We start from the raw sequence: 26,073 nt of genomic DNA on the forward strand, positions 1-26,073 counted from the left end.
TTAGGGTTTAGTTTTTTTGGGGCTGTTGGTCTCGAGTAGACTCGAGCTCGACGTGTCTTTGTCTGTTTCTGTTGAACCACACTTTGGTCCAGTGTTGGACTCAGAGGCCCGGTTCTGGTTCGTCTCACCGCGCTGGTGTTGAAGGCAGTGAAAGCAACACGACACCCGAGTGAGAAACTAAACTGTGTTAATATGAAGACTGAAAATGCAACCAAGCAACTTGATGTAATGTAGTGTAGTATGAACATGTGGTTAGCTGTTAGTTTTACAGTCGTTTGTGTTCCTGTTGAGAATATCGTAGCTGATCTGTTGGGTAGGCTAAGCGTTCTAGCTACAGTTATCTATCGCTATAGCTGCACAGCCATATTTATTCTATTGAATATGATGTTTCCCACCGTAAGACCGTTCCTTTTTTTGCGAATGAGTCTGGTGACAATGCAGCTCTGCATTGGGTTTCTTTTGGAGATGCGTTGCATTTCGAGCCTTGCATGTGTTGGGTTTATCCAACTTTTTCTTTTCTAGATGCTTTCTTAAAGTGACCACTTAGTCTCTGAGCTCATGTAGACCTAGATTGTGTGCGTAAAGAGGAGTTTTTAGTTGGAAACAGTATCCTGGCATCCAGAGAGACTTTTGCATTTCCTAAAACAGAAGTTTCAAAGCAGCATGCTCTGAGGAAAGCTTCTAGCAGATTTGTGAGCATGCCAAAAAAAAACTACTGAAGAACACATGCGGTGATTCTTTTGCCCTTTTTGAACAAGGAAGTGAAGCCTTTTGTCCTGACTAGAGCTTTAGGAAATACAGACATTGCTGTTTTTAAGGCCCAGTATCCCACTGAAGTTCAGAACGCTGGTTTCAGATGGTTTCATTGGAGTGTTTCAGCCCCTGCAGTAGAGGTGGTCCACTTCTTAACTCTGACTGAAGTGTACCATGGGAAGCAGAACAGTGACCATTAGGCTGAGTGTACAGATGAGCAGCACAGAAGTGGACAGCACAAACTTTAGTCTGCAGTCAGCTGACATGTTTCCTTGGTAGCTGAAACTGAAACCAGAATGAAAACCTTTTACAAACCAGCTGTGGTTTGACCACAAACTCTGTTTTTTTTAAGTCTCTATATTTAAGGCAGATATCCAGTAGAAGCACCTTTGCATGCTGCTCTGCATGTTAATTCAGTGACGGTAAACTTAAAGCATAAACAGGACCCAGAAGAAATAAGATGAGGAAAGCTGTTGGAAACAGATTGTCCAGGCCACAGACGTTTACATAAACTGCTTCTCCTCGTTTAGTCGTCACTCAGGACTGCTGAGCAAAATATTAGATGCATGAAAAGAGTTTCTTCTTTCTTGGTAAAACTAAAGAGCAACGCTTTCAACGCGTCATCAGTACAACATCTCTGCTTTGCTTAATGCCTGCAAGAGTGCATCGTAGACAAAAACTAGTTCTCTGCAGGGTACGTTTGAAGTCCGTGTCCATCAGTGGAGCTGCTCACCAGTAGAAGTCGTCCGTGTCAGAGCTGTTGTAGATTTGGCTCCATCAGTGGTGTGTTCATGGTCCTGGAAGGACTGGACGCTGTGGTTCATTTGTACACTGAGACATGGTGTCGCAGCGCTTGCTCTCTAAATGTGACGTGTACGACGATGATCCTGATGCACAAATGATCTGTAAACGAAGCGACGCCCTTTGTGAGAGACTTTTTCAGGTTTATGAACGTACAATGTTGTGTCTCTTGAAATCAGAGCTTCTGGATTAGAGAATAACTGAAACGATAACTACCAAACATTCCTAAAACCTGACGTTATTTATTATTGAGGTGAACACAGGCTCATGTCAGTGCTGCTGTGTAAACGCTCAGCGTTGTCCTTGAATAACGAGCTTCAGATTTGCTGCTGAGCAAAATGACCTGTGTGATGGACAAAATAAAAAACCAACCAGTACTATTCTGTCAAACGGTCTAACCTCTGTAGCGTTTTACATCCTGTGCTGTTTTTGTTTTATTTTATAGGAGCGTTCCCGACTTTTGGTTTGTTTTTTTACTGTAACTTTTCTGATTATAAATGCTGCGGTCATCTGGTATTAAAACGTTAGAAAAAGGTTTGTTGTTTGGTACATTTTTCTGGTGTAAGTGTCCAGACAGTCTGACTAAACATTTCTTTAACCTCTAGTGAAGCACACAGCTGCTCAGCTAATCCCACTGACCCAGAGCTGTGGTGGACTTGTTTCTGTATTTATAGTTGCAAGATACAAATGAAAAATCAATATAGAAAATATTTAGTATAATCAGTTTACTGGTGCTTCAACTAAAACCGATCACTAAACACTACATTACTCACAGAGATGATGTTCAAGGTCAAGTTATTCATTCATTTCTATCAGCTGAGTCAAAACAACATTTTATTTCATGTTTTGTACAAAAGCGACGGCACACGTTACACAGAAACACGACCAGAAGTCAAGATGATGAGACAAAAATGACTAAAACCTGTAAAACAGCAACACAACAGGCAGGTTTGCTTTAGTGCACAAAGAGATAACGACACACAGGCATCAAAGGGATAATTGGCACAGTATCTGTTCAAACACGACCCGGTGCAGGTGAACGGATGAATTGTTCGTCACATTAACAGAAAATTAATAAAACAAATGAAGCCAAAAGTTTTAATGAAACGAAACAAGAGGCGATATCTAAATCTTTGTGGCTAAGATTTAATTTTTGATTTGAAAGAATGAATACATAAGAACATGTTCTGCAATATTTAAAGTTACAAACCTATTTAAGCTTTAAAATCACCTGTTCATCTTTTCCTGCGGTCAACCAAGCGTTTCATTTGTGGATAAAGATTTGAGAATGAAACATTCATGCATTGATCAGTAGCATTCTTGGTAATCTGAGCCACAATATGTTAAAGCCACAGATGACCACCGTCTTCACTTTTGCTCCGTTTAGCAAAAATCTGGTGTGTTTTTGGTGCTGCTTGGTGGAGGTCAGGCCTCAGAGTCACTGTGGTCCATGTATTCAGAATGTTTGTCTGGTTTTACAGAAGAAAGCTGCTCCTCTGGGGAAACAGGTGAGTGTCTCTTTAAGTACAGGTCATTCTGTTGTATTTTCTGTTCTCTCTGAAGCACAATTATGTAACTCACAGAAGAACATTTCACTCTGACCTTCTAAGTGTTTCTCTAAGAACTTCAGCCCTTTGTGATGTGTCATGACTGTTGTTTTCTGTGTGTAGTTTTGTGTAGGTCCAGACACAGATGTGAGTCTTAAGAGTTCATCGTGCTGCTCAGCCCTGGTGGAGGTACGTCCTCACTTATGTTCTTTCATTTAGTCTGAACGGCCGTCACTGGATGATCCATGAACTCATTTTTATTCAGACTCAATTTAATGATGACGTTTCTTCATAGACGGGACACGTTAAGTAGACCTTAGGAGTATAAATGTGTTTTATATCCACAAATGTGTATTTATACAAATGACATCTGTAACAACAGTAAAAAAACAAAACAACAACAACAGGACTGTTGAGTGTGATGGAAGTCTGACAAAACAATCTCAACTTCAGCTCCATTTGCAGCTTCTCCAGAGCTTTTTATCTGCAGCTTTCAGCCCTCAACAGAGTGTTTATGACATGAAATCATTTCCAGTACATGAGTGGGAAGTCCTCCCACTGGAGATGCAGCTGAAAGCAACAGAAAAAGCAATAATCAACAGAAACAGGAAACAAATAAGGCATGAAAAACTAAACACAAACAGCTGATAAACACATATAAACAAAAGTGTAAACCACAAGTAAAGTCTTAAAAAAACAATATCCAATATTAGATGGTTTCACATAGCAGAGGCCATAAATGATCAACCTGAAGACTCCGACTCAAAACTCACCACAGGTTTGTTTCTACTGTCACACCAACTGTTTTAAATAAATAAAGTCGCACAGTTTGGAACTAAGGCCAGAAACAACAGGCGTATTCTAAACCTAGATCGTTATTCTAAGTGGTGTCACGACTAAAAACAGCAGCTTGTACCAGCTGAGAAGAAAAAACAGAAAAGACGTGTTTCATATTTAGTTTTCTCAGAGAACCTTGCAGCCATCACTGTTTCTAAGAAAGGACGTAAACTTTTTGACTTCAGGATGCACTAGAGGAGAAAGGAACAAGATTATGTGTCTTCAGCTTCACTGAAGCTCCTGTTATGCTCTAATTTACACACAAAACGGTCAAACTGTATTTCTCAGAGCTTTTACAGGATTTACAGCAAAACATTTGACTCTTTAGGATCTTTTTTAACATGATTCCATCTTCAGTTTAATACCGGTTTCATTGTCATTCATGTTTGAAAGATAGTAATGAGCATCATGAATCATTTGCACTGCCAGTGCTGAACTTATGATTTAATTATCTGGATAAGCAGAGAAACTGGATTAATTAAACTGAAAATGCAGTTCAGTTTTTGAAAAATAGTCCTAGAGTTTTCCCTGTTTTTGCAAAAATCACTTTGTACAGACTTCTGTAACAACACTATTGAGCTAGAAATAGATTTAATACCTTTAAATGCCTATTTTGACTAAGCTTACTAAGACTAGACCTTAAGGAATTGTCTTAGACTCTTATCCTGGGTGTGAAGAGTGTATATTCTGGTAACGGTGCCACAGGGAAGCTGGTGGTACCTAAATCAGACACGTTTACCTTTGAGTTAGGACTCAGCAGGTTCAACAAACCCAGGATGTTGTTTCATCGTCTGACAACTGCAATCCTGCCGACACATGGACAGGTCTAGAGCTGCATATTTCCCACAAGAAGAGAAACTAAATCCCTAAACAAATATGAGGAGTTTGAAATACAGGCAACACAGCTGCTGGACAGAAAGCAGCAACTGTGTGACGAACGCCAATTAGGCTCCATCGTGGAGACACGAGCACGTCTGACTATAATTACAATCTGTTCCATTATATGTGTTGTTCAGTCTGTTCTTATGGTAATTATGACAATTCTTGACCTATTCTTTCAGCTGCAGCTCTGTTGATGTTCATTGGTTTTGGGGGAAAAGTAAAGAACAAATATAAGAGCAGCATTTAACTCAGTAAGCAGACTTACTGCAACAGTACACAGTCTGAGTGCTTTATCGTCTCTGTATAGTGATATAATCCTACAACAAAGGCCTGTAGAACAATAGAATGGCTTCAAAATTGTTAACAAACCTCTTAAGAAAGACTTTCACTATGAGTGCAGCAAGCTTTAGGAGGCCATTTTCCAAAACGTCTGATTGGTCAATAGTCAGTACTTTAATATATACGATCTGTTGTCTTGAACATAAACTGTTCTGAAAACCCAGAACTAAAGCTAAAGTTAAAACCTGCTTTGTAGTAAAGGTCTCAGGTCAGATTCTGCTCAGCTGAATGGTTCAACTTCAAGCACATCTCAATGTTGTGTGACTCTTCTCCTGTCAGCTCTTCCAGGTTCATCAGGTTTCTGCAGCGTAGATGTACGACTTGTTCACAATCAGTCAGAGAAAGTGTGAAAACCAGCAGGGACAAGAAGACCTACAATGATGTAATGATTCTATGTATTTATTGACGTTATTGTCAGTATTAATTGTGGCATAAAATGAAGGAACTGATTGACAGATAGCTAAAACCAGCACGGCCCATTATGAGTCAGTTGACTGAACAGCCGCAGTCCAACATGTTTCTGTCTACGTCAGGCAAACATATTTAAGGCTTTTTGAGGCACCTTAATTTAATTAGTTTTGTTTTTTAAGACCTTCAGATGCCCTGTCAACATTTCACAGAGCCGAGGATCCCCACAGTGATCTGAATCAGGCCTTTAGGTGACACTAGGACTGACTGAACACTGTCTCTGTACAAACAGGTCTGACTGGAATCTGGGAACCAAACCAGGAAGACGAACGTAGGAGGACGGACAGTTTGGACGAGAGTTTCAGAGGTAGTCGTCCTCACTGGACGGCTCATCGTCATCGTAGTTGTGGCGGTAATAGTTACTGGGTCCTTCTCCGGGGTCGCTGCTGGCAGTCGAACTCTCCCCGGTGAGCTTCGAGCCCTCGGAGCTAGCAGAAGGACTGCGGCTCATCCTCCACAGCTGGTGGGCGAAGGTCCGCCCCCAGCTGCAGTGCTGGCCAATAGGACGCAAGAGGCGGATGAGCTCAGTGGCCTCCTGCCAGTAAGAAGTTCACTTGCTGTGGCCCCGCCCAGGCCGCTGCTTGTTCATGGTGGTCAGCATCTGGCTGATGTACGAGGTCAGCAGGTCGTCCATCTTGTAGCCCTGCAGGTATGAACACAGAGTCACTGTGAATGTTTTACACACAGATCAGACTTATGGAGCCTCAAGAGGCTCGTATTTACTGTTTCACGTTTCCTTGCACTATGCTGCACATTCCTTCTGATCCATATCAACAGCTGACGTGTTGGTCCAGCCAAGTCATGACACACTGCCTGTTTAGAAAAACACCCTGCAGATACTCCAGAAGAGAGATGATGTGACACATTTACTGCTCATTATTCGCACTTGAAGAGCATCCAGCAGCTATTATTCAGACCTGCGGTGCTTTAACGACAGATGTGTTTATTTAGGAGTTCAGGAATACAGTAGCGTCAGCATCACAGCCAGACAGAGCAGATGTGCTCAGAACCAGCAGCTGGATGCTGTCTGACAGCAGCAGGTCTAAACAGACATCACGTTAGGAGTCGCATCATCTCTCCAAAGTGTTCCTCCAAACTGGCAGAGTGTTAGAACTGGACTGGAACAACACATTGACCGTCCATGTGGGTCAGAAGAAATGTGACGCATATTGGGATGGAACGTAGAATTAGTTCTTGCTCCTCATGCGTGTTTCTCACCTACAGAAAATGTCCAGTGCTCATTAGTACAAAATGATGGAAAGCTGATGAGATCATCGTTGGCCCGGCCGAGGGAGGAAGGTCAGACTGCATCGTATGTATCGTATGAGACCTCCTCCCCTGGTTAACATAGATGGTCTCCTCTTCTCTGTCCTGAATGTGAACACTGCTGTCCTCCAAGTGTCCCTTATCCTTCAGATACAGGTGGACTGCTGAGTGTTTCGTCTCCACTACATGTAGTCTGTGCACTCCTCGCTGTATTGGTTTGCATACGTGTTGCTCAGCTTGTGTTTGGGTGTTTTATCCTCAGGATGAACCAGTTGGTGTCTGAAGTGCACCTACTGCAACGTAAGCTGGAAGTTATCAGACCCTCACAGCACCAGACCAAGAATGTCCTTTCCTCAGTAAGAAATAAAGACACATGGAAGGATTCATGCTCTTCACAAACACAAACTGAGCAACGTCATATCTGCAGCTGGCAGTGCACCGGCCTGGAGAGACTACAGCTACACAGAGAGGCAGCTCCTCAAGATGAAACTCTCCTGACGTCCCTCCCAGGTGACCAAACAGGTGGGCTTATATAAATATCTACAACTCAGAATCAACCTGTTACAACTGAGCAAACCTTTGTAAGTGATACTGAAACATCTTCCAGAACCAGAACGCACACAGCATCACTTCTAACAGTCACGTCTTACCGCTCTGCTGCTCTCTTTCTAGGGAAATAACAGTTTGATTCACTATTTAAAGTTTTTCTTTGAATGACGTGTCCCCAATCACACAGCACTTCATCAGCGTTTTTCAAATTCAATAACGAAAACCTCCAAGAAGTCTTTTGCTTGAGTTGTGAATATGACGGACCGGTCTGAGGCCGATGACATCATTATTAGTGTCAGTTTAATTGGTGGTGGTTTAACTTAAGAGAAGTGCAGTTAAATGGTGAGTAAAGCTGGTAATACTGTTGGAACAAAGTCGTAAGAAAGATGTGACTGTTGCACAGCACTGATGGAAATTTATGTTATTTAGATTCATGATATGGCCCAGTAGAAGTCGGGCTTCTTTTGGTTCTGGAAGATGTTTCACCTTCACATCCAAGAAGCTTTCTCAGTTCTGTCTGATGAGGAGTTCCAGGTATTTTTATTCCCCTCCGGCAGCCAGTTGTTCCTGTTTGAGTTACTACTAGTGTGTGTTGCTGGGACTCACCAGCGACGTCTCACACAGCAGTTTGCTTCCTCTGACCAGGTTGCCGATGGTGATGTGGAAGTAGGTGTTTCCACTGCTCCAGTTGGAGATCTTGGTGAAGGGGTGAGTGGTCAGGATGTCCTGCACAGAGACAGAAATGCCTAAATGACCCTCAGCACCTCTGGGAGACAGCGACTCCTTAACGGGATAATCAGTGTGGAGAGCATTAGCAGAGCTTTCTGTACAAACACCAACCTTGTTCTTGGGGTCGATGAGACTGACTCCATGTTTGTTGATGGCGATCAGCAGGATCTCTGGGTAGTTTGGCTCCGTGGTTTGCTGAAGACAAAAGGCTTGTTTATGACATCTTGGTATCAGCTGATCACCTCATTGCATAAACTGTAATGTTTCTCTATAATAACGTCACATTATTTTGTTCTCAGTAAGGTGATGACTCCACTTAAATGTCCTCCCCTCATTTGGGGTTAAAGAGTGGGACAAAATATTAGGAACCCTTAAATGTAAAGCACTCTAGTCTCAAAGGATTATCCTATTCACTTCATTAAAGGAGCGTTTATGGCTCAGCTGCACTGTGGTAGATTTTACGGGTACCTAATCAAATGGCAGGCGAAAGTAGTTTCTCAGTAAGACAGATGAGAAACAGCCAGAAAGCTTCAGGTGTGTTTACCTTGACCTCAAAGAAGGCGGAGCCAAAGGTCGGCCATTTGTAGATGATCTTCAGGAACATGAGTTTGGCTTCTTCTCTGGATTTACCGGCCTGCTTGTTGAAGTACGCGACCACAGACTGTAATCACACACAGCCTGTGTTAATGACGGGTCTCAGGTCTGTCAGAGCCACTCAAAGACAGAAACCGGATTCAAGATCTTAAAGGTAAAAGTCACTTCATAACGATCATAACCTTGTAGAGAACTAGAGAGCAGTGATTTACTGATGTTTAGACAAACGATGACCAGATTCTACATTAAGCACATCCAACATCTGACACACAGAATGTAAAACTACAGTGACGATGATTTTATATTCACTGTAAACGTGATTAGATTTGTCTTGTTCACCCTTTTCCAGTCATCCGGGGACATCTGGCGGATCAGATCCTGGGGGACCAGCTCCCGCAGCATCTTGGGAATTGTAGGGAAGTGGGATTTGTCGTCCTCAAACTTGACACGGTAGATGAGCGCCGCGAGCTGGAAAACCTCTTCTCGTGAACACTTGTGGTAACCACGCAGGTATTTAGGCAGCTCCTGATGAGAAGAAGAGAACCAGAGGAGTGATGTCGTTATTTACACTAAGGTTCACCTGCAAAACATGATTTGAAAATTGTTGGAAGCAAACTGACAAATGAAAGATAATAATCAACTTGAATGAGAAATACTGACAAATAGCTGCCTTAAAAGTAAAACATTCAAAATGTTAGTTAACAGATGTACAGTTTAGGTTCTGGTCCTCTGGTGGACTTCATCATGGTGACTGTAGGAAGTGGTTTAATACTCATAACACATCTGTCTTTGTGTGCGATGCTGTATTTAACTGAGCTGTGAATCCCTTTCGTACATATTGTTCTGTAATTAATTCAGACATCATCAGGTAAAGGGACTGAACTCTGTACTAACTCTGTTGCATTTATTTGAATATTGATCAATTTAAACTTTTCAGATAAACAAACAGAAAGTAGAAGTGCCATAAGACGGACCTGGTAGTAGTGGAAGATGGAGTCAGCGAAGGAGTCCTTCCCTGGAACTGTGTTGGTCCACAACTTCTTCATGAAGAACACCTGGTAGGTCAGAGAGGGAACGATTCCTGCAGAGTGGGAGGGAAGATGTGTGTTTTGCTCCTGTACATTGAGAAAACTGTAAAAACTTCTGAAAAAGTCTGCTTGATTCAATCAGTTTTAATGCTAAAAACTGGACCAAAACAGCCTCAAAGCTCTTTGTTAGCAGGTTGATCCTGATTAATTTATTAAGAACAGTGAAGGTCTGCATCTGAGGTGTGACGTTAATCTGTCAATAAATTTAACAACTAATTAAAATCTAAAAATCATAGTTCTCTGACAAGATACAGCTGAACACTGCTTTCACTTTAAACTGTACTAACCGTCTTTAGCTGGTCGAGATTTCTTGATCCAGTCGGTCAAATGTCGGACAAAGTCGAAGAAGAAGTCTCCCTCTGGCACACTGATCACCTGCAGAGTCACACAGAGTCAGAAACACGTCAATGACATGAACGCAGTTCATCAAACAGAGCTCACGTTTAGATGCTGTTTTATTTCTCTCTATAAATTATGTTCATGTTCAAGACTCATTTAAAAAGTTCCTAACAGTGGAGAATGTGCTTTGTGGTTGGTACTGAGAAGAACATATCTGGACACGGTGGTTTAGTGAACTCAACCTCCTGCTGTCATCATCACATCCTGACAGGTTTTAAACGTTACTCAACGTCACAGAAACAATCCTCGACCTCTGACCTTGTCTGAGATCTTGACAAAGAGGCTGAAGCCTTCAGGAGATTTGAGCAGCAGTCTGGTGGAGATGTTCTGGCAGAAATCCTTGGCCTTGGTGCTGGACTCCACCTCGAAGGCCTGCAGGTTTGACACAAACTCACTTTCAAACGGCACTTTGCTGATGACGAGTATAAACGTCCGTCCCTCAGTTTGTGTCGTACCTCGTCAGTGTCGTCGGGGAAGTAGACTTTGTGGAAGATCTGTGTCGTCTTATGTTGGATGGCCTCCACTTCCACCAAATGAGGGGGGTACTTCCTGGATCCGTTTCTGTTACCATGACAACAGCCAGGTCAGTCAGCTGATTCCACCTGATTTAAAACCTCACATATAAACACCACGTCTCATAACTCTGGCCAATATTGTTATTTCTTCATTTAAAGGAATCCGTGTAATATATTTATTTCTGCATATCAGAATCTGTCCAGAGGCTTTAATGCACATGTGGAGCAACCTTTTTTTCTTTTGCTAAAACAATTTTACTCTCATGTCGTTTTTAGTTGGTTTAATTAGTTTAAAACACGCTTTTCTCAAAAACCTGATTCAGAAGTCAGTCGGCTCAAAGTAACCATGAATCAAACTGTCAATAACCAGAAGTCCAGGTGAGGATCATGTAAAGCTGAAGTCAAAGTTTTACCGTAGTGCTTTGTGCAGCCTCTGCATGCAGTCTCCAGACAGCGGGTGGTGTTTCTTGGACTGCAGGAAGCGCTGGATGTGCGGCAGCAGCACGTTACTGGGAGGATACAGACCAGTACACAACCAGAGCAGCTCCCAGCCTTTCTCCTCACTGTACCTGCAGCAGCACAAAGGTCTCGTTAATGTCTGCACACAGGAGCTGGTGTCGGTTCTGCCTCCAGCCACAGACATGAATGAGTGAATGATGAACGTCCACTGAGTGAGACAAATCTTTACTCTGTGTTCAGCTCGTTCAGTGATTTTAAACAAAAAGTTGAGGACTTTTCTATTCTTTTATTGCAATTTAAATTATAAATACTTGCACAGATTTGGAAAATGGTTGTTGTGATAAATGTTTGACTTTTTGTTTAAAGATCGTATTTGTCATTAAAATCTAAAGAGCAAATTTCTAAAACTTTTGCGTTAAGCTCAACCGTAGATTCTTAAAAATCTGATGAGACGTTCAGGGAAAGTTTTGACTCATGAAAAGCGTGAACCCTGATTTTTGATTTGATTCTGGGGTGAGTTTACTGACTTGACGTGGTTGTCTGTGAGCTGTTTGATGATCTGACAGTAGATCTCGTCTTTCAGAGGTTCGGCCTTCAGCGCGCCTTCAAAGATCTGATCCGTCAGCTCGTTGACTGAGCGGGTCCGTTTGGACGGGTAGTCGCCCATGTACTTCATCATCGGTAGGAACACCGTCAAGGAGTCAACATGATGAGCTGAGTACACATGTAGGATGTGTGTGTTTTTAGGTGTCAGACTCTGTGTACAAGACTTTTTTAGAAGAAATTTTAGATTATTTCTCTGAACAACGTTCTCCAAACATCCTCTGAATGTTCCAACTAAAACGCTCCGTCTAAATTCAATACGAGCATCAGTACTACTAGTGTTACTCTGAGACCTCCTGGGATTTAGGTGAACCATGGCCACTAATTTGTGGACTTTTTTCTTTACAAATTACAGATATTGCAGATTCACACAGGATCAAGATCACAGTCACCGTCTGCAGTTATTACAACTTACTGGAGGTCCCCAGATCATTCTAGTCCTATGTAAATAAGGATTTATTTAACTTTTACCCTCACAGGATCATTTGAAATGCTAAATATCCCTAACACATTCTCTGAACCTTAGATTATTATATTTGTATTTAAACCATTATCAGAGCTTGCAGGTGATGTTAGCCAGTGGTATTTCCCTGCTGGCTGGAAAACTGCACAGAAGTGAAACACATGAGCCGTTTGAAGGATATCTATGAAGGACATGCAGGCGTCCTGAGCCAGCTCCTCGTGGTTCACCACCTTCTTCAGCAGCGGCTGTTTCAGCGGCTCTCTGGTGCAGCTCCACATCTTGTCTTTACCTCGGTTCTTCGTGACCATCACTCTGCTCAGGGTGTGTTTGGGAGGAGGCCTGGAAGAAGCAGCAGACATGACCGACACACTGACGTGATTGAATGTCTTTAAATGTAAAACATAAAACATAACGTCTAGACGTCATGTAGATGTATGTCAGATCTGAAATGTTTGTCTTACGAGTAAAAACTCACAGAAGGATGAAGATAAGCAGCTGTTAAACTAAATGTTCACTCTGTTTAGAATATGAGACGTTATGTTGGAGAAAATTAAAGCTGCAACCAACAGTTATCATCATTGTCCACAGTCCACGATGACAAATGTCTTGAGGTATTAACTTTACTGTTGTTGAGGAGGAAAGAAACCAGAAAAAAAAAATCACTACTAAGAAGCTGGAATCAAAGAATTTAGACTTAATTCAGTTACTGGCTGATTAATCAGTTATGAAAATAGTTGACAATTAATTTGAAAGTTAAAAACTAATCAATCGATCATTGCAGCTCCAGAGAAACGTCGATGAGTTCTGGACCTGTGATCAAAGAGGTAAGAATAAACTCCATGTCACTACATACATGACTGTCCTGGTGAATACGTTGTGCTTCTGTTTCTAACAACGTGTGCATGTATGAGTTTGTTACACGTGTTCTTTGTTCCTGTGTACCTGAAGTAGTCGTAGGAGAACTCCTCCAGCGTGTACGGCTTCACTCTGCCGTCAGTTTCTGGCATCACGATCTGCGAAACACGAACCGACTCCTGACGCTGGTCTGGCGTCATGGTGACCAGCGCCTGTGAAAATAAATAAATAAGTAATTAGCATTTAAATTTGATATTAAAGTTCTATTAAGACACAATAAACCACAGTAACTAGAATGTTTTAATTTAGTTTTGTTTGTAAATGTAATGAAAACGTACTTTAAAGCTGTAACATTTGGTGACTCTGCTCTTATGTTGTTTCTGTAATCGGCCGTTGATTTGAAATCTCTGCATTCGTCAGACTGAACCTTGAACTTGATGTTTTTCCTTCATTACAGTCGAATTTTGTTATTTGTTGTTATTGATGATTGTTGGAAGTTTGGATGAACGTCTCATGTAGTTCATAAATTGCTGGACCTTTTGATAAAGTGTCTCAAACGATTTAAACGCCGTCTTAACCTTGAAGCTTTCTCTGTTAAAAATTATGAGACGAGTGTCACAACAGCTCTAAAACGTGGTTCTGTTCTCACCACTATGTCCTGCTGAGGTCGGGTCATGCTGGGTAAGACGTAGACGCAGTCAGCGGGGAAATCTCCTCTCTGATTGGTTCGTTCGTTGATGCCGTGTGCCCAACCAGAGTTGAGGACCTGCTCACCGGTGTCCTGGTCCAACACGATCAGATCTCCCTTCAGGAAGCTGAGGAACGTCGACTCCTCACCGGCTGTAGAGGAAACAGCTCTGAGGTCAGACTTTAGACTTTAGACAGTGTCTTCTGTCCAACGTGTCCAGAGAGCGTTTAGATGGAAATGTTTCCCACTTGTTTTTATGTCGCGCTGTGTCTCAACCTTTCTGCTGAAAATATTTACGACAAAACTACAAAAAAAAACTTCAGCCCTCACATTGAAAAAACAGAAACAAGTTATTTTCTATGCTAAATCCAAGAACTTTGACTCTAGACGATTCCATAAAACAGTAACTAAAAAGCCAAACACTGCAGAGTTCCTGCTTCTTAAATGTGCTGCTTTTTGACTTTGTCCTGTTTGGCACGACACTGAAAAACAGCAAAGTGTGTTGAAATAGTTATCTCAGTGATGCATAAATCTCCTTTTGTTCCGTGTCTTGGCTTTAAAGGAAACAGAAGCAGTCACTGTGGAGGACCTACTGGGGTTGGGGTTGTCCTGCAGCGACACCACAAACTTGGACCTCTTCCTCAGGCCTTCCAGGAAGGTGACCACCAGGTCGCGGATGTCCTCGGCGTTGTTGGAGGTGAAGGTGTACTCGTCTCCTTTGATGGTGGCCAAAGTGAAACTCTGACCCTGCAGCTTCCCTCCTCTGAGCCAACAACACGATAAGTTTACTGTCAGCGCAGAATTATGCAGCGTTTATGGGTGACATGAAACTTTACACATCACTGACACGAAAATGATGCAGCTACTGTTGAGGTTCAGGTGCAGGTTTAGTTTAAACTGCTTGGTTTGTGTTAACAGGTTGGCAGAAGGAAACAGTAAACAAACAGTAATCTGATCCATCCTGACCTCCTCCCTGTGTGAGCTTTAATTCACACATCAGTAAAGTTCTTTAACACTGAACAAAGTCATGTGTAGAGAATCAGCTGAGATGACAAACGCTGTTGTTTTTCATTTCAAGAAGAGAGAGAGGAGAACGTACTCAGAGAGGCAAAAGACAGAATTAGAAATGAGCAACGAACAGTTCATAAAGCTCCCAGGATGCTTCACCTGCTGCTGGAAACTGCAGTGATTTCTGGGAAGGAGAGTTCTAAGAGGACCTGCTCCTGCTCGTCCACAAAATAAACTCCCGTCCAGTTGACGGCGACGATCAGGTCGTTTTTAGGCAGACTGGGACCTGAGAGGCAGAAAACCAACAAGGTCAAGTTGGTACACAGTTTCATTAAGTTTGTGTTTTGTGGGTCCCAGTTTCCTAAATAGCAGGAAGATGTTGTGTTATTCCTCCGGACGTTTCCTGGAGAAGTTTAACATTTAATTAGGTGCTGATATAAGTTGTGTAAGTCGGTGTTTAAGTTATTTTGTGTGCCTGTGTTGCATTTGTTGTAAAATCAGTACATGCTTAGGTTAATAAATGTAAGTAAATGAAGCCTTCAGGATGACGTCAGTTTAGGTGTTGAAGATTCTCACCTGAGAACTTGAAGGCTTCGTAGAACCGAGAGAACAGCAGAGGCCACTTGTGTCGAGCGAAGTCCACCACTTCCTCCTTCACCTTCTGAGCATCAAACCTCTTCTGGGTGTAGATGCCCTGAACACACACACAGTTTATTACTTTATATGAGAACATAATAAAGATGAGACGTCGTGGTGGCAGATGGTGGAACATTCATCAGTGTGTTTGTAAATGTTTCCTTTCTATGCGTTGTTGTTTGCACGCTAAGATTAGCCATCTAGACCTAAACATGAAGTCCAGCTGAGGATAACAGGAATGTCTCTGGCTGCTATAAACCAAACTACTGGACGGATTAAAACTACAACCTGATGAAGACTTCAGAGTGAAAGTCATCCATCAGGTGGTTCAAATGCTCCCTGAGGGGGACGTAAATGTATCGTCAGCATTTATGAGCAATCCATCCAACAGCTGCTGAGTCATTTGAAAACGCCAAATGTCAGCTGCTGGTGGCACTAAAACAGAGGACAGAACCACCAGCGTCTGCAGGATTCATCCTCTGAGGATCATGAATAGATAGATAGATAGATAGATAGATGAATTTACAGACGATCCATCCAATCATTTTCCAGTTACTCCACCGCAGTCGTGGCTAAAACTGCAGCTTCTCCTCTGAGGGCAGCACCTTTTTGTGAGCAGCCATGATGAAATGAGCCCACTTCTCCACCGTCTTGGAGGTGCTGATCTCTCTGTCGGGGATGTAGGAGGGGATGAGGCTCAGCAGACGCTCCAGAAGGATCTCTGAACCGTAGTCTACGTAGTACTGCTGAGAGGCCAGCTCTGCCAGATCATCCTGGGACACAGAGACCCAGAAGTTAGTGTGGACTTGTCACATTAAGGACCAGAAACAGTTACAGTCCAAAGACCAGCTCCTCTACACCTTCTAGATCTCTATATCATCAGAAAATGCAGATCTTCTACTTTCCCCACCTAAAAGTCTGACTACAGCTGAAAGAAATAATCCAACATTTTGGGAACTACATGTTTTGAGTTTGTTCTTGGCTCAGAGTGAGATCAGCAGATCGATCCTATTAATCTATAGACAGACTGGATGTTTGTCCTGTTTCCAGTCTTGGTGTAAACCAACCAGCTGTTGGTTCCATGAACAGACATCAGAGTGGAAACGCACCACGTCTTTCCCAACATGTCGAACTATTCCTTTAAAATGAAGAACAAAGAAAGAAGCAGTCACCCTGTCGCAGCGATATTCTCCGAACTTAACTCCTCTGACGGTTTGCTGGTAGATGAGGTTGGTGGCGACCTGGTCGTCGGTGGGGCTGTGCCAGGGCGTGAAGATCTCCTTCCTGAAGAACAGCCTCCAGGGGGCGTTCCTCTCCTGGGCGCCCTGCTCCTTGGCGTACTGCTCGCACTGCGACACGGCGTCCATCACGTGGTCGTTGCCGCTGCCCAGAGACGAGACCTGCAGCAGGAGAGCACAGGGACGAACCAGAGACAGCGTTATTCTCTCCTGGAGGAACAGTTTAATACATGAATACACAAAAACATAAAAGGAAAAGTGCTCGTCACCTGGACTCCTTACAAACTCTGAGACACAAGTAGGACACAGCAGGTTGTTACAGCGCCCCCTAGCGCCCTTCAGTGGAATGAATCAGTAAAATGAGCAGGACTCTGCTTACTCATCACTTTTTGAAATCAATAACCCAGCTGTTTTTCAAACAGTGAACTTACAGTAATGCATGTTCAGCATGGATATGGACTGAATGAGAAGACTGCTGAAGATTTTTAAAACCTAAGACGTCCTTTGACCTTCAAGGACAGAAATGGAACGCGCTCGATTAAAACATCCATTTTCCAACAGCATGAAATCTGTGAATTATTATTTAGTGAACGTATTGACGCTCAACCCACTAAAATTAAAAACGAGAAAACAACACCTTACAAAACCTGCAAAGTTGAGAATTTAGATGCAGTTCTGAGTACAACAATGTTTACAATCTGCAGCTACAACCTAAAAATGGGACTAAACAGAATCTAATTGATCCTCAAAAGATGTTCAGAAAACTAATTGTGCACCAAACAGCAGAGGATATACGAATTACAGATGTGGTGAAATAACAACCTTACATCTTATTTTCCATCAGCTACTTGCTCCAATACTTCAGACAACCTTCACATGAAGTATGAACGTACACAGAGAAATAAATGTGAAAAGAAACTCAGCACAATAAAGTCCAAACATTCAGGTCACATAACAATAAAGACACATTTCTGACAGTGAAGTGTTTCTGTTGAATAAAATGTGTGAGTTTTCCGTTGTTTTAATACATGAATTGTTTCTCCAGCATTTTACTGATACTTATACGTGTGAAAGAGATTCTGATGTAATATTTCATACCTGTTAAATTAATTCTGCCCAGTTTTCTGTCCTGACTCCTGAATCATGGCTGCACATGTGTTTAAGTTTCTAACATCGATTCCCGTGTGTGTTTGTTCGCCCACCTTGTCGAACAGAGCGATGTAGAGCGAGAAGCCGAAGCGATCTCGCAGGTTGATCTTGTCCGACAGGGCGTTGGAGAGCTCCTTGGCCGTGGTGGCCGAGTCCGTCAGCAGAGTTTTGGTCGTCCCGTCCATGAATGTCACCGGCAGCATGATGGGCTTCTTCGACTTGGTGGCCTGAACGGTGATTCCACAACTTTAGTCAAATCTTCTAGTTAAATAAACTAAACACGGGACTGAAACTCCACATAAAGAACACTGTGGTCACTTTAAACCAGGAGTAAACTTTTCCACACGATGATAAATCCATTAAAAATAATTTAGGAATAAAACTAATTGCAAAAAACATTATTAAATGAACTATTTTAGGTGTTTTTAATCAGCCAGATGTGTGTGTTTGTACCTGCAGCTCCAGCCATGATGGAGGTTGTGTTCTCGTCCCGTTAGCGAATGTTCGTCTGAGCCTCTCCTCGCAGTACGGAGCGTAACCCGGCGGCCCGCTGCTGATGAAGTTCCTCAGGTACTGCAAGGAAAAACAAAAATAAAGTTCCACTCATGCAAATAGAAAACAATATATTTGATTCCTACTGTGGGATCAGTACAAATTTAAATATTTCTGGTTCTGTCATAGAAGCTTTGAGAGTCCCAACCTTCACGAATTTGTCCGACGGGGCGAAGCAGCCGACACACAGCGAGATGAGGATCCAGCCACGAGCGTGAGAGCTTTTGGACGGGTTCTGACTCAGCTGCTTACAGATCTGACAGTAGATCTCATCCCTAGAAACACACACAAAGAGGTAAGAAACATTAACATGGATCTTTCCAAGAGACAAACAGGAAACTATCGTGTTTATCTTTCCATCATGATCCTAAAGCGACAGTGTGACTGGATTCCTGCAGGTCAACAGTAAACTGTGGGACATACATCATTTAGATTAAGCCAGTAATCAGTGAAACAGTTGATGGATAAATAAATAGAAAACAGTCGCTCTTTAAGCACCAAGTTCCAGCAGAACATCCACAGATGATTATCAATTAACATCAAAATCTACTGCTTTGGATGAGACAAATAAAAACAGAAACCTTTCAAAATAATGCAACTAACAGGTATTGTAAATACTCTATTTGCATCGTTAAATTATTACCGTAATTTCCAGACTATAGAGGCACCTGAATATAAGCCACACCTGCTAACTTTAACAAGAAAACCAGGTGTGTACATATACAGGCTGCACTTGTCTATAAGCTGCAGGCGTCCACGTTGGAACATGAGATATTTACACAGAAAGATTTTTTTAAACTTTTGGTTAAATACGTACCGGAAACATACACAAAATACTGTAAATGCTTTTTTCTGAACAGTGCCTGTAACACGACTGGTTAAGAAAATAAAAACTCCAGCAGCCTACCAAGAAAAGTCACTGATCACTATCTTCATCTTCCTCCTGCACTGAAACCACTGAAGTCGTCTTCTTCAGTGTCGGAACTGAACAGCCTCAGAATCACTTCGTCACTTCCTCAGTCTCTCTTTTGTTGTCACTCTCAATGTCACTTTTGTCTTGAGGAAAATTCGAATTTAACGGTAGCTGCTTGGTTAACAAAGGTTAAGAAAGTCCTCAAAAATCTGATCTTTTTATAAATAAAAACATTTAATTCAATTCTCTGTCAACTAACCACCTAATTAAAGAATAAAGATAAAATAACATCACGTCTCTTGTAGAGTCGACTTAGAAGCTTGTAGGATTGAAGTNATCACGTCTCTTACAGAGTCGACTTAGAAGCTTGTAGGATTGAAGTGTTTCAGACTATAACTAATGCCACGTGGTTCATCAAAATAATCTCTTTATCATGTGGGAATAAGAATGAAATCAACAAATAAACAACTAAATATAAAAGCGTTTGTCCGTCTACAGGATGGTTTCACTGATGAAGCTCTAAAAAACTCCCACAGCAGCCATGTGACATTTACAAACACATGATGAAGCACTTAGCTCATAAATACCAAAAGCCGGAGCATTAAAACACTTTGTTCTGTTTTACTGAAGCGAGTCGGTAAATATTTCCTCCCTGAAACTGAAGAACGAGACATTTATCACCTCGACCTGACAGTGAAATGTCAGCTTTTAGGTAATTAATCACACTTTGTGCTGCCTCTGCCCTGTTACTCAGTCAGTAAAAGAAATCCTGACATTTCCTCCATGATAGTTTAATTCTGTTATATAAGGGACATTGTTAATATCTCCAGCAGCAAATAACACGCCGTGAACAACAGGCAGCATCCAAGTAAACAGTAAAAGTAAAAGAAAACCAAAGTGAACAACAGCTTTCTCTGGAATTTAAGAGCAATTCTAAGTCAAGTTGAGATTGTATGTTCATTAATGTGCACTGTCCCGTCCAAATAAAGAAAGTTGAAGTGAAAAAAAACAAAACAAAACAGATTTTTGATTTTAAATCTGCATGTTGAACAATTTAAGGATTCCTGCTGGTATATTTCACAAAGTTTTACATTCAGTAGCTTCATAAACGCTGAATCTGGTTTTAATGTTCTTTATAAACACATTTCACTACATAGAAATGTGTGAATACATTTTCTTTGCAAACTCATTCATATAAATGTTCATATTGTTGTTTTACAGTAAAGAAGTGACTTTTTTCTTTCATACATACATAAACATCTAAACAACACATTGAACTGCTGTACTGTTGAACACAATGAGTTTACATCAGTGATATGTCGGTTCAGGAACCTTTGTTTATTTGTTTGTTTACCTCAGTGCCGGTCTCAGGATGCCGTTGCCGATGATGAAGTGAAGTTTCTCCAGGTTGGACGTCGGCCGGTCCTCCAGCATGCTGTTGCCGTGGAGACCGTACTCGCCGTCATTGAGGCGCTTCGTGACCTGAAAGGCACCAAAATGCAGCTTTTATTTTTTTTTTGTTTTAGTCCCGCAACAACCGAGAGAAGAAACTGACAGAAACCAGGCCAGGTTCTAGAACATCCGACCGTCTCTCACCTCCTCGGTGATCTTGGACTTCTTCTTCAGCGTGAGCGACACCAGCTTGTGTCGGACGCTGTTCTTCTTGTGGCTGTCGGAGTGCGGCGTCTGGAGGCACAACGAGACAAGAGACGACACGCTGAGAACGTGGACGGAAAAGAGACGGACCGTTTAATCACGACTATAAAACCAGCTGAATATAATTTAATAGTCACTGCAAAAACCCACGTAGTCGTACTTTGTGGACCGGTGCAAACATCTACAACCTAACATGAGGATGAAGGAGATGTTTGTGGATTTCAAACCAGCCTGAGGTGAAACTGAGTGCAGCTGGATAACGCCCACATGGAGGCGCTATATACGAGCTTTTTCTCTATTTCTATCTGGTTATATTGAGACTGTCGATATGTGAGTTTGGACATTTAACTGTATATTTTCTATATTGTGTATTTTTCACGTCACATAGTACAAATATTTGTATTACCTCATTCTAAGTCTTCAGTACGTTTCAGTACTTCTGTTGTTTAGTTACTGTAGCATCAGTTTCTTCCTAATTAAGATAATTAGCTCATTAATTAGGGATCGTTTCTCTTCCAACATGTTCATTTTTTTGCACCACAATGGCTGCAAAGTATTTTAGATTTTTGGTGGAACTAAGAATAGTTTATATGTGAATATTTACTTGCATTTTAAGGATTTCTACTGAGACTAAATTATGATGTACTCAAAAAAAAGACAAATTAAACAATTTTATGGTCGGAAACTATCTTGTGTTGGACTTTTGGAATCACTCAACATGTTTTTAAACTCAGTGATGGCGTCTGTTTTGTTTGTCTTGTCCAGTTATGTGTGTTTTTCCTGTTCTTCATCTTTTCCAGATGATAAAAGAAGGATATCGTAAACAAAAGAGAAATGTGGCCTCATGGTGATGCTAGAAGAACGGTAGGGACGTCATCTTCTGTTGATGAAACTTTGTCATCAGACAGATTCATCAGAGTGAAATCTGAGAGCAGCTCCAGCTAACGATGTGTTAACGACATAAATCCTCACCTCTCCCTCCCCCTGCAGCGCCTGCAGCTCTCTCTTGTAGGTTTTCTTTCCCAGCGTCTCGTAGATTTTGGTCATGACGGGGATCTTCTCGCTTCCGTCGCTGATGGCTGTGTGGTATTTAGGCTCCGGCAGATCCCCCATGAACCTCAGCACGGTGATCCACACGGCCAGGGCAGCCTGAGCAGCAGCAGCAGGGAGCAGTCAGGCATTTATCAGGGAATGTTCTCTACACAAAGGCTGGTCTTCTTCATAAGGACTGAACAGTCACTTGAAAGAATCCCACAACATGAGTTTTTACCAGTGATCCTGCCTGTAAGACTCAGGCGCTGTTGCAGCAGTTCAGACAACATCAACCAGTTATAGAGCACTGAGAGCTGATCAGTGGAGACTCGACGCTGCGTTTTGGAGCCATTTTATTATTTCTTATTAATTAGCTTCAGTTTAAAGTATTTTTCTGGCTATTTTGCTATTAGCTCATGATACTGGGATGGTAGAGACGAGGTGTGGGACGGTGGAAAGCAACAGCAGGCTCAGACAAAAAACAAATCCAGATGTGTCCTACCAGCTGATCGCCTTCGTCATCGTGGAACAGCAGCGGCTGTTTGAGCGGCCGGCGGACGTAGGTGTGGGTGGTGGTTCCCTGGAAGTAGGTGGCGGCAAATTTGGCGAATTTGTACTCGGATAAATCCTCCTCTTCATCGTCCTCAGGCAGAGGAAGAGCTTCGTCCAGGTCCTCCTCCTCCAGCTCCTGGTGGGTTCGCTCCAGGTCCTGCAGAGAAGCCACAACTTCAGTCTCTAGCTGCTAAAACCTGGAGAGTCTTGAATGTTTTCAAATCCTCTAAGCATCCAGGTGCAGCTCTCTCTCTCTCAAATCTAACTATCAACCAATCAGTCTCTGTTTGTAAAGCCCTTTCTGCACAGGAAGAACAGAGCGCTGATGTAACGAGGCCTCAGAGTGTCTGTATGTACAGACGACACGTTGTGGGTTCAGAGTGTTCTGAGCCTCAAACATTCAGGAGACGAAGCTTCATTTGGTCCAGTGTGTTCAGAGTGTTGTTGTCTCACCTCAAAGCCAGCAGGCGCCTGTCCCTCCTGACCGGGGAAGGAGCTGGTCGTTCCCAGGAAGCCGAACATCTTGTCCACCATGTCGGAGTCGTTGACGGGCTCCTGTCGAGCCTTTTCCATCTGCTCCACCATCTCCTTCTTCCTCCGAGCCTCCTCCTTCTCCTTCTTCTCCCGCTCAGCGTCCTCTTTGGCCAGCTGGGCCAGACGCTCCTGGAAAACACGAGCGTCACGTTGGTGTGAAACAGTGATATGATATTAACAACAACATCAGCTGTACATGGACCGCTTTAACTGCAACAACAGGATGTTTTTACAGAGCAAACGGAGACAAAGCTTCAAAAAGCTAAAAATCTGAGCTGAACTGAAGCAGCCAGATTAAGTCTTTCTCTCTGAGTTAAACTTCATGGACACAACGATGGGATTCCTCCTGGACCATCAGGTCCTTCACCGTGTAAACACACAACCAGCTGCAGGTTTACAGTGAAAAACCAGTCAGACATTGTTTATAGAAATCTGCAGAGCTGCAATCAGGCTCCTAGATTAGCTCCTGAGATACAAACAGATTTCAAAGTGTGAAAAATCTGCTGGAAGTTGGTCGACGGGTGATTCAAATTTTTTTTTTTTTAAATCTCCCAAAACATTTGACAGAAGCTAAAACTTCCAGATGCCAAATGTTCAGAGTTTATGGTAAAAAAGTTGATCAGTCGGTTGAGCAACAGGAGCCTGATGATCTGAGGTGAAACCACCAATAAAGGAAACTCCAGACAGAAGTTTGAGGTCTTTAAACGTGGGAATGCTTCACCTGGTGTTTGCGTTCGGCTTCAGCCTTCGCTCTCTTCGCCGACATCTGGTTCCTCAGTTTGGCTTCTTCAGCCAGACGCATCTTCTCGGCCTCCAGCCGCCGACGGTACTGAAGGAACACAAACATCATTAATTCTGTTGTTAAAAAAGTACAACTAGACACCAAAACAACCCCATGGCTCAGAATTAAACAGCAGAGAACTGAAGTAAACACCTCGGTGAGAGCCTGAACGGGACCTTATTAAAGTACTAATTAAGGTACCTGACTTGAGTCTTTTTACTTCTACTTTCCTACATGTCAGAGCAGCTGAAGACTAAATAGTTGAAAAAGAGTCTCACATAAACGAAGTACGACAAGAAAAACCTGCTTTACGATAAATAAATGAGTAATAATGACGTAATTATACCGTTAAAGTCACAGGAGGAACTTTGCTGGATTGAATTACTTAACAAGTAAAGACTGAAGCTCTAGAAATAAGGAAATAACTCATTTTTAATTTCAAACTTGTTGGTATTTAAAGTCCTGCACTGACATCAGCATTTAAAGTAAAAACATGTCGTGCAGCAGAACCGTGAGTTGATGTTCAAGTATAATATAATAATATTACAATCAGTGATGCACGATATTAACATTTCTGGCCGATACCGATATCTGATATTAACATTTCTGATATCGCCGATAACAGATGTTACTGATGTCGATATTCAATTTTTGTTCGACCAGTATAAGTGTGAGAACGTTTAAACTATTCAAATTTCACAGTTTGATTTGCAAAGAAAGACTTTAACATCTTCATGTCCTCAGTGAATAAATAAGAGCTGCAGGACGACGTCGCCCGCTGAGAGCTGGAACGTAGAAGAACCTTATTACAGCTCAGTGTCCTGCTGCTCTCTGTTCTACTCGTCAGCGTCTCTACCTCTCCCTTGAGCCTCTTGAACAGCCGGCGGGCGATCATCCCTCTGGTGTAAGCCTGGATGGTGATGACGGCCCACAGCCGGTGCCTGAACGCCCGGCGAACCAAGAAGCCCCGACAGCGGCCCTGGAAGCCCGTGATCCTCTGACGGGCCACGTGGTACGACGCACTCAGCTTCCTGGAGCGAACCAGAGCCTGGAGGCGAGAGAAGCCTGCTCGCATCTGGAGGGAGGAGAGGAGAAGGCTCAGTTAGTCTCTGACGTTTGTATTTCTGACGTAAAACTCTGAGACGCCGCCGCTCACAGCTCCGTAGTTCTTCCTGCACTGGTACCCTCGCCACGTCTTCTGGATCCACACGGCCGACTTCCTCATCTTCAGGAAGTTGGATCTGAAAGAAGGAAATACGTGCAGATGTCTCTGTTTCTGTGGAGACGCTCATTTTCATCCTGCTGCTGTGTGATGCTGCAGATGTTTAATAAACTCAGAGGAAAGACTCCTGCAAACAGCTGGAGGCAACAAACTGAACTCTGCTATCAGACGGATTCTGTCTCTGTGTCGAGGATTTATTAATTTATAAATTAAAATGTAGAACTACAACTAACTCAGGATCTGATCAACAGGTTTACAGACACACAAACTAACTAACAAAGAGATCAGCCTGTTTTCTGCTCACATGAGGGACACAGAGCGAGTCTTAAAGCCCACCTGTCTTTGAAGCCTCGGACCACCTTCTGGATGAGGATGACCTTGTCTGTGATGGCCTTGTCCCTCTCGATCTCCAGCAGCATGTCGTGGTGGTCCTGGACACAACAACAGACACGATGCAGCAGCAGCAGCTCTGTTTCTCTGCTCCGGTTCAGTTTGCAGCCACGTCAGCTGCTTCTTTATCGTACCAGGGGTTTGAGCTAAATGCTAACATGAGCACGCTAACATGTTTAATCCAACGTCTTCTGCACAAACAGCACAAGTCAGAACAAACTAAGCAAACTTTATGATGCTGGACTGAGCTGGATGATGAACCCACACATGTGAGGAACAACTCAGAGCTCCAGAACCAACAGAACCAGCAACAAACATGAAAGGTAAAAGAATAGACTTAGAAAATAAAAACAAGCCCAGAGAGCTTCCCTACAGACGACCGTTATGGTTGGTGCAACGTCGCTCTTCTAAATCATTCATTTTACTCAAAGTCGACCAGCTGGTGGCGCTACAGGACAAGAGGCCAACGTCAGAGTGGAAACCAACAGAACAGCTGGAACAGCAACAAACGACAACATCTGTTACACCAGAACATCTAAAGAGAACCTCTGAAGTCCAGGAGCAGCAGATTAAAG

At 42.6% G+C, this 26,073-nt stretch overlaps 1 protein-coding gene across 1 annotated transcript in view; it reads right to left on the reverse strand.

Moving 5' to 3' along the window:
- Positions 1–5,542: 5,542 nt before the first annotated feature.
- The window catches only part of LOC103373498 (unconventional myosin-VIIa-like), a gene marked incomplete at its 5' end in the record, with an annotated part of 35,319 nt that continues 14,788 nt past the window's right edge, over positions 5,543–26,073 (reverse strand). Inside the window, 31 exons of the mRNA XM_008303396.1 lie at positions 5,543–6,270; positions 8,049–8,168; positions 8,283–8,366; positions 8,716–8,832; positions 9,105–9,290; positions 9,740–9,846; positions 10,141–10,228; positions 10,511–10,624; positions 10,708–10,813; positions 11,181–11,336; positions 11,754–11,907; positions 12,474–12,631; positions 13,235–13,359; positions 13,797–13,987; positions 14,429–14,598; positions 15,003–15,129; positions 15,420–15,537; positions 16,085–16,252; positions 16,652–16,879; positions 17,920–18,093; positions 18,320–18,439; positions 18,567–18,693; positions 20,686–20,813; positions 20,928–21,017; positions 21,960–22,136; positions 22,522–22,728; positions 23,025–23,234; positions 23,827–23,934; positions 24,743–24,961; positions 25,043–25,127; positions 25,445–25,539. Coding sequence (XP_008301618.1) covers positions 6,178–6,270; positions 8,049–8,168; positions 8,283–8,366; positions 8,716–8,832; positions 9,105–9,290; positions 9,740–9,846; positions 10,141–10,228; positions 10,511–10,624; positions 10,708–10,813; positions 11,181–11,336; positions 11,754–11,907; positions 12,474–12,631; positions 13,235–13,359; positions 13,797–13,987; positions 14,429–14,598; positions 15,003–15,129; positions 15,420–15,537; positions 16,085–16,252; positions 16,652–16,879; positions 17,920–18,093; positions 18,320–18,439; positions 18,567–18,693; positions 20,686–20,813; positions 20,928–21,017; positions 21,960–22,136; positions 22,522–22,728; positions 23,025–23,234; positions 23,827–23,934; positions 24,743–24,961; positions 25,043–25,127; positions 25,445–25,539 — 4,350 coding nt within the window. The remainder of the gene's footprint in view (positions 6,271–8,048; positions 8,169–8,282; positions 8,367–8,715; positions 8,833–9,104; positions 9,291–9,739; positions 9,847–10,140; positions 10,229–10,510; positions 10,625–10,707; positions 10,814–11,180; positions 11,337–11,753; positions 11,908–12,473; positions 12,632–13,234; positions 13,360–13,796; positions 13,988–14,428; positions 14,599–15,002; positions 15,130–15,419; positions 15,538–16,084; positions 16,253–16,651; positions 16,880–17,919; positions 18,094–18,319; positions 18,440–18,566; positions 18,694–20,685; positions 20,814–20,927; positions 21,018–21,959; positions 22,137–22,521; positions 22,729–23,024; positions 23,235–23,826; positions 23,935–24,742; positions 24,962–25,042; positions 25,128–25,444; positions 25,540–26,073) is intronic.

The sequence above is a fragment of the Stegastes partitus genome, unplaced genomic scaffold (assembly GCF_000690725.1).
Source record: "Stegastes partitus isolate 25-593 unplaced genomic scaffold, Stegastes_partitus-1.0.2 Scaffold1997, whole genome shotgun sequence".
NCBI lineage: Eukaryota > Metazoa > Chordata > Actinopteri > Pomacentridae > Stegastes > Stegastes partitus.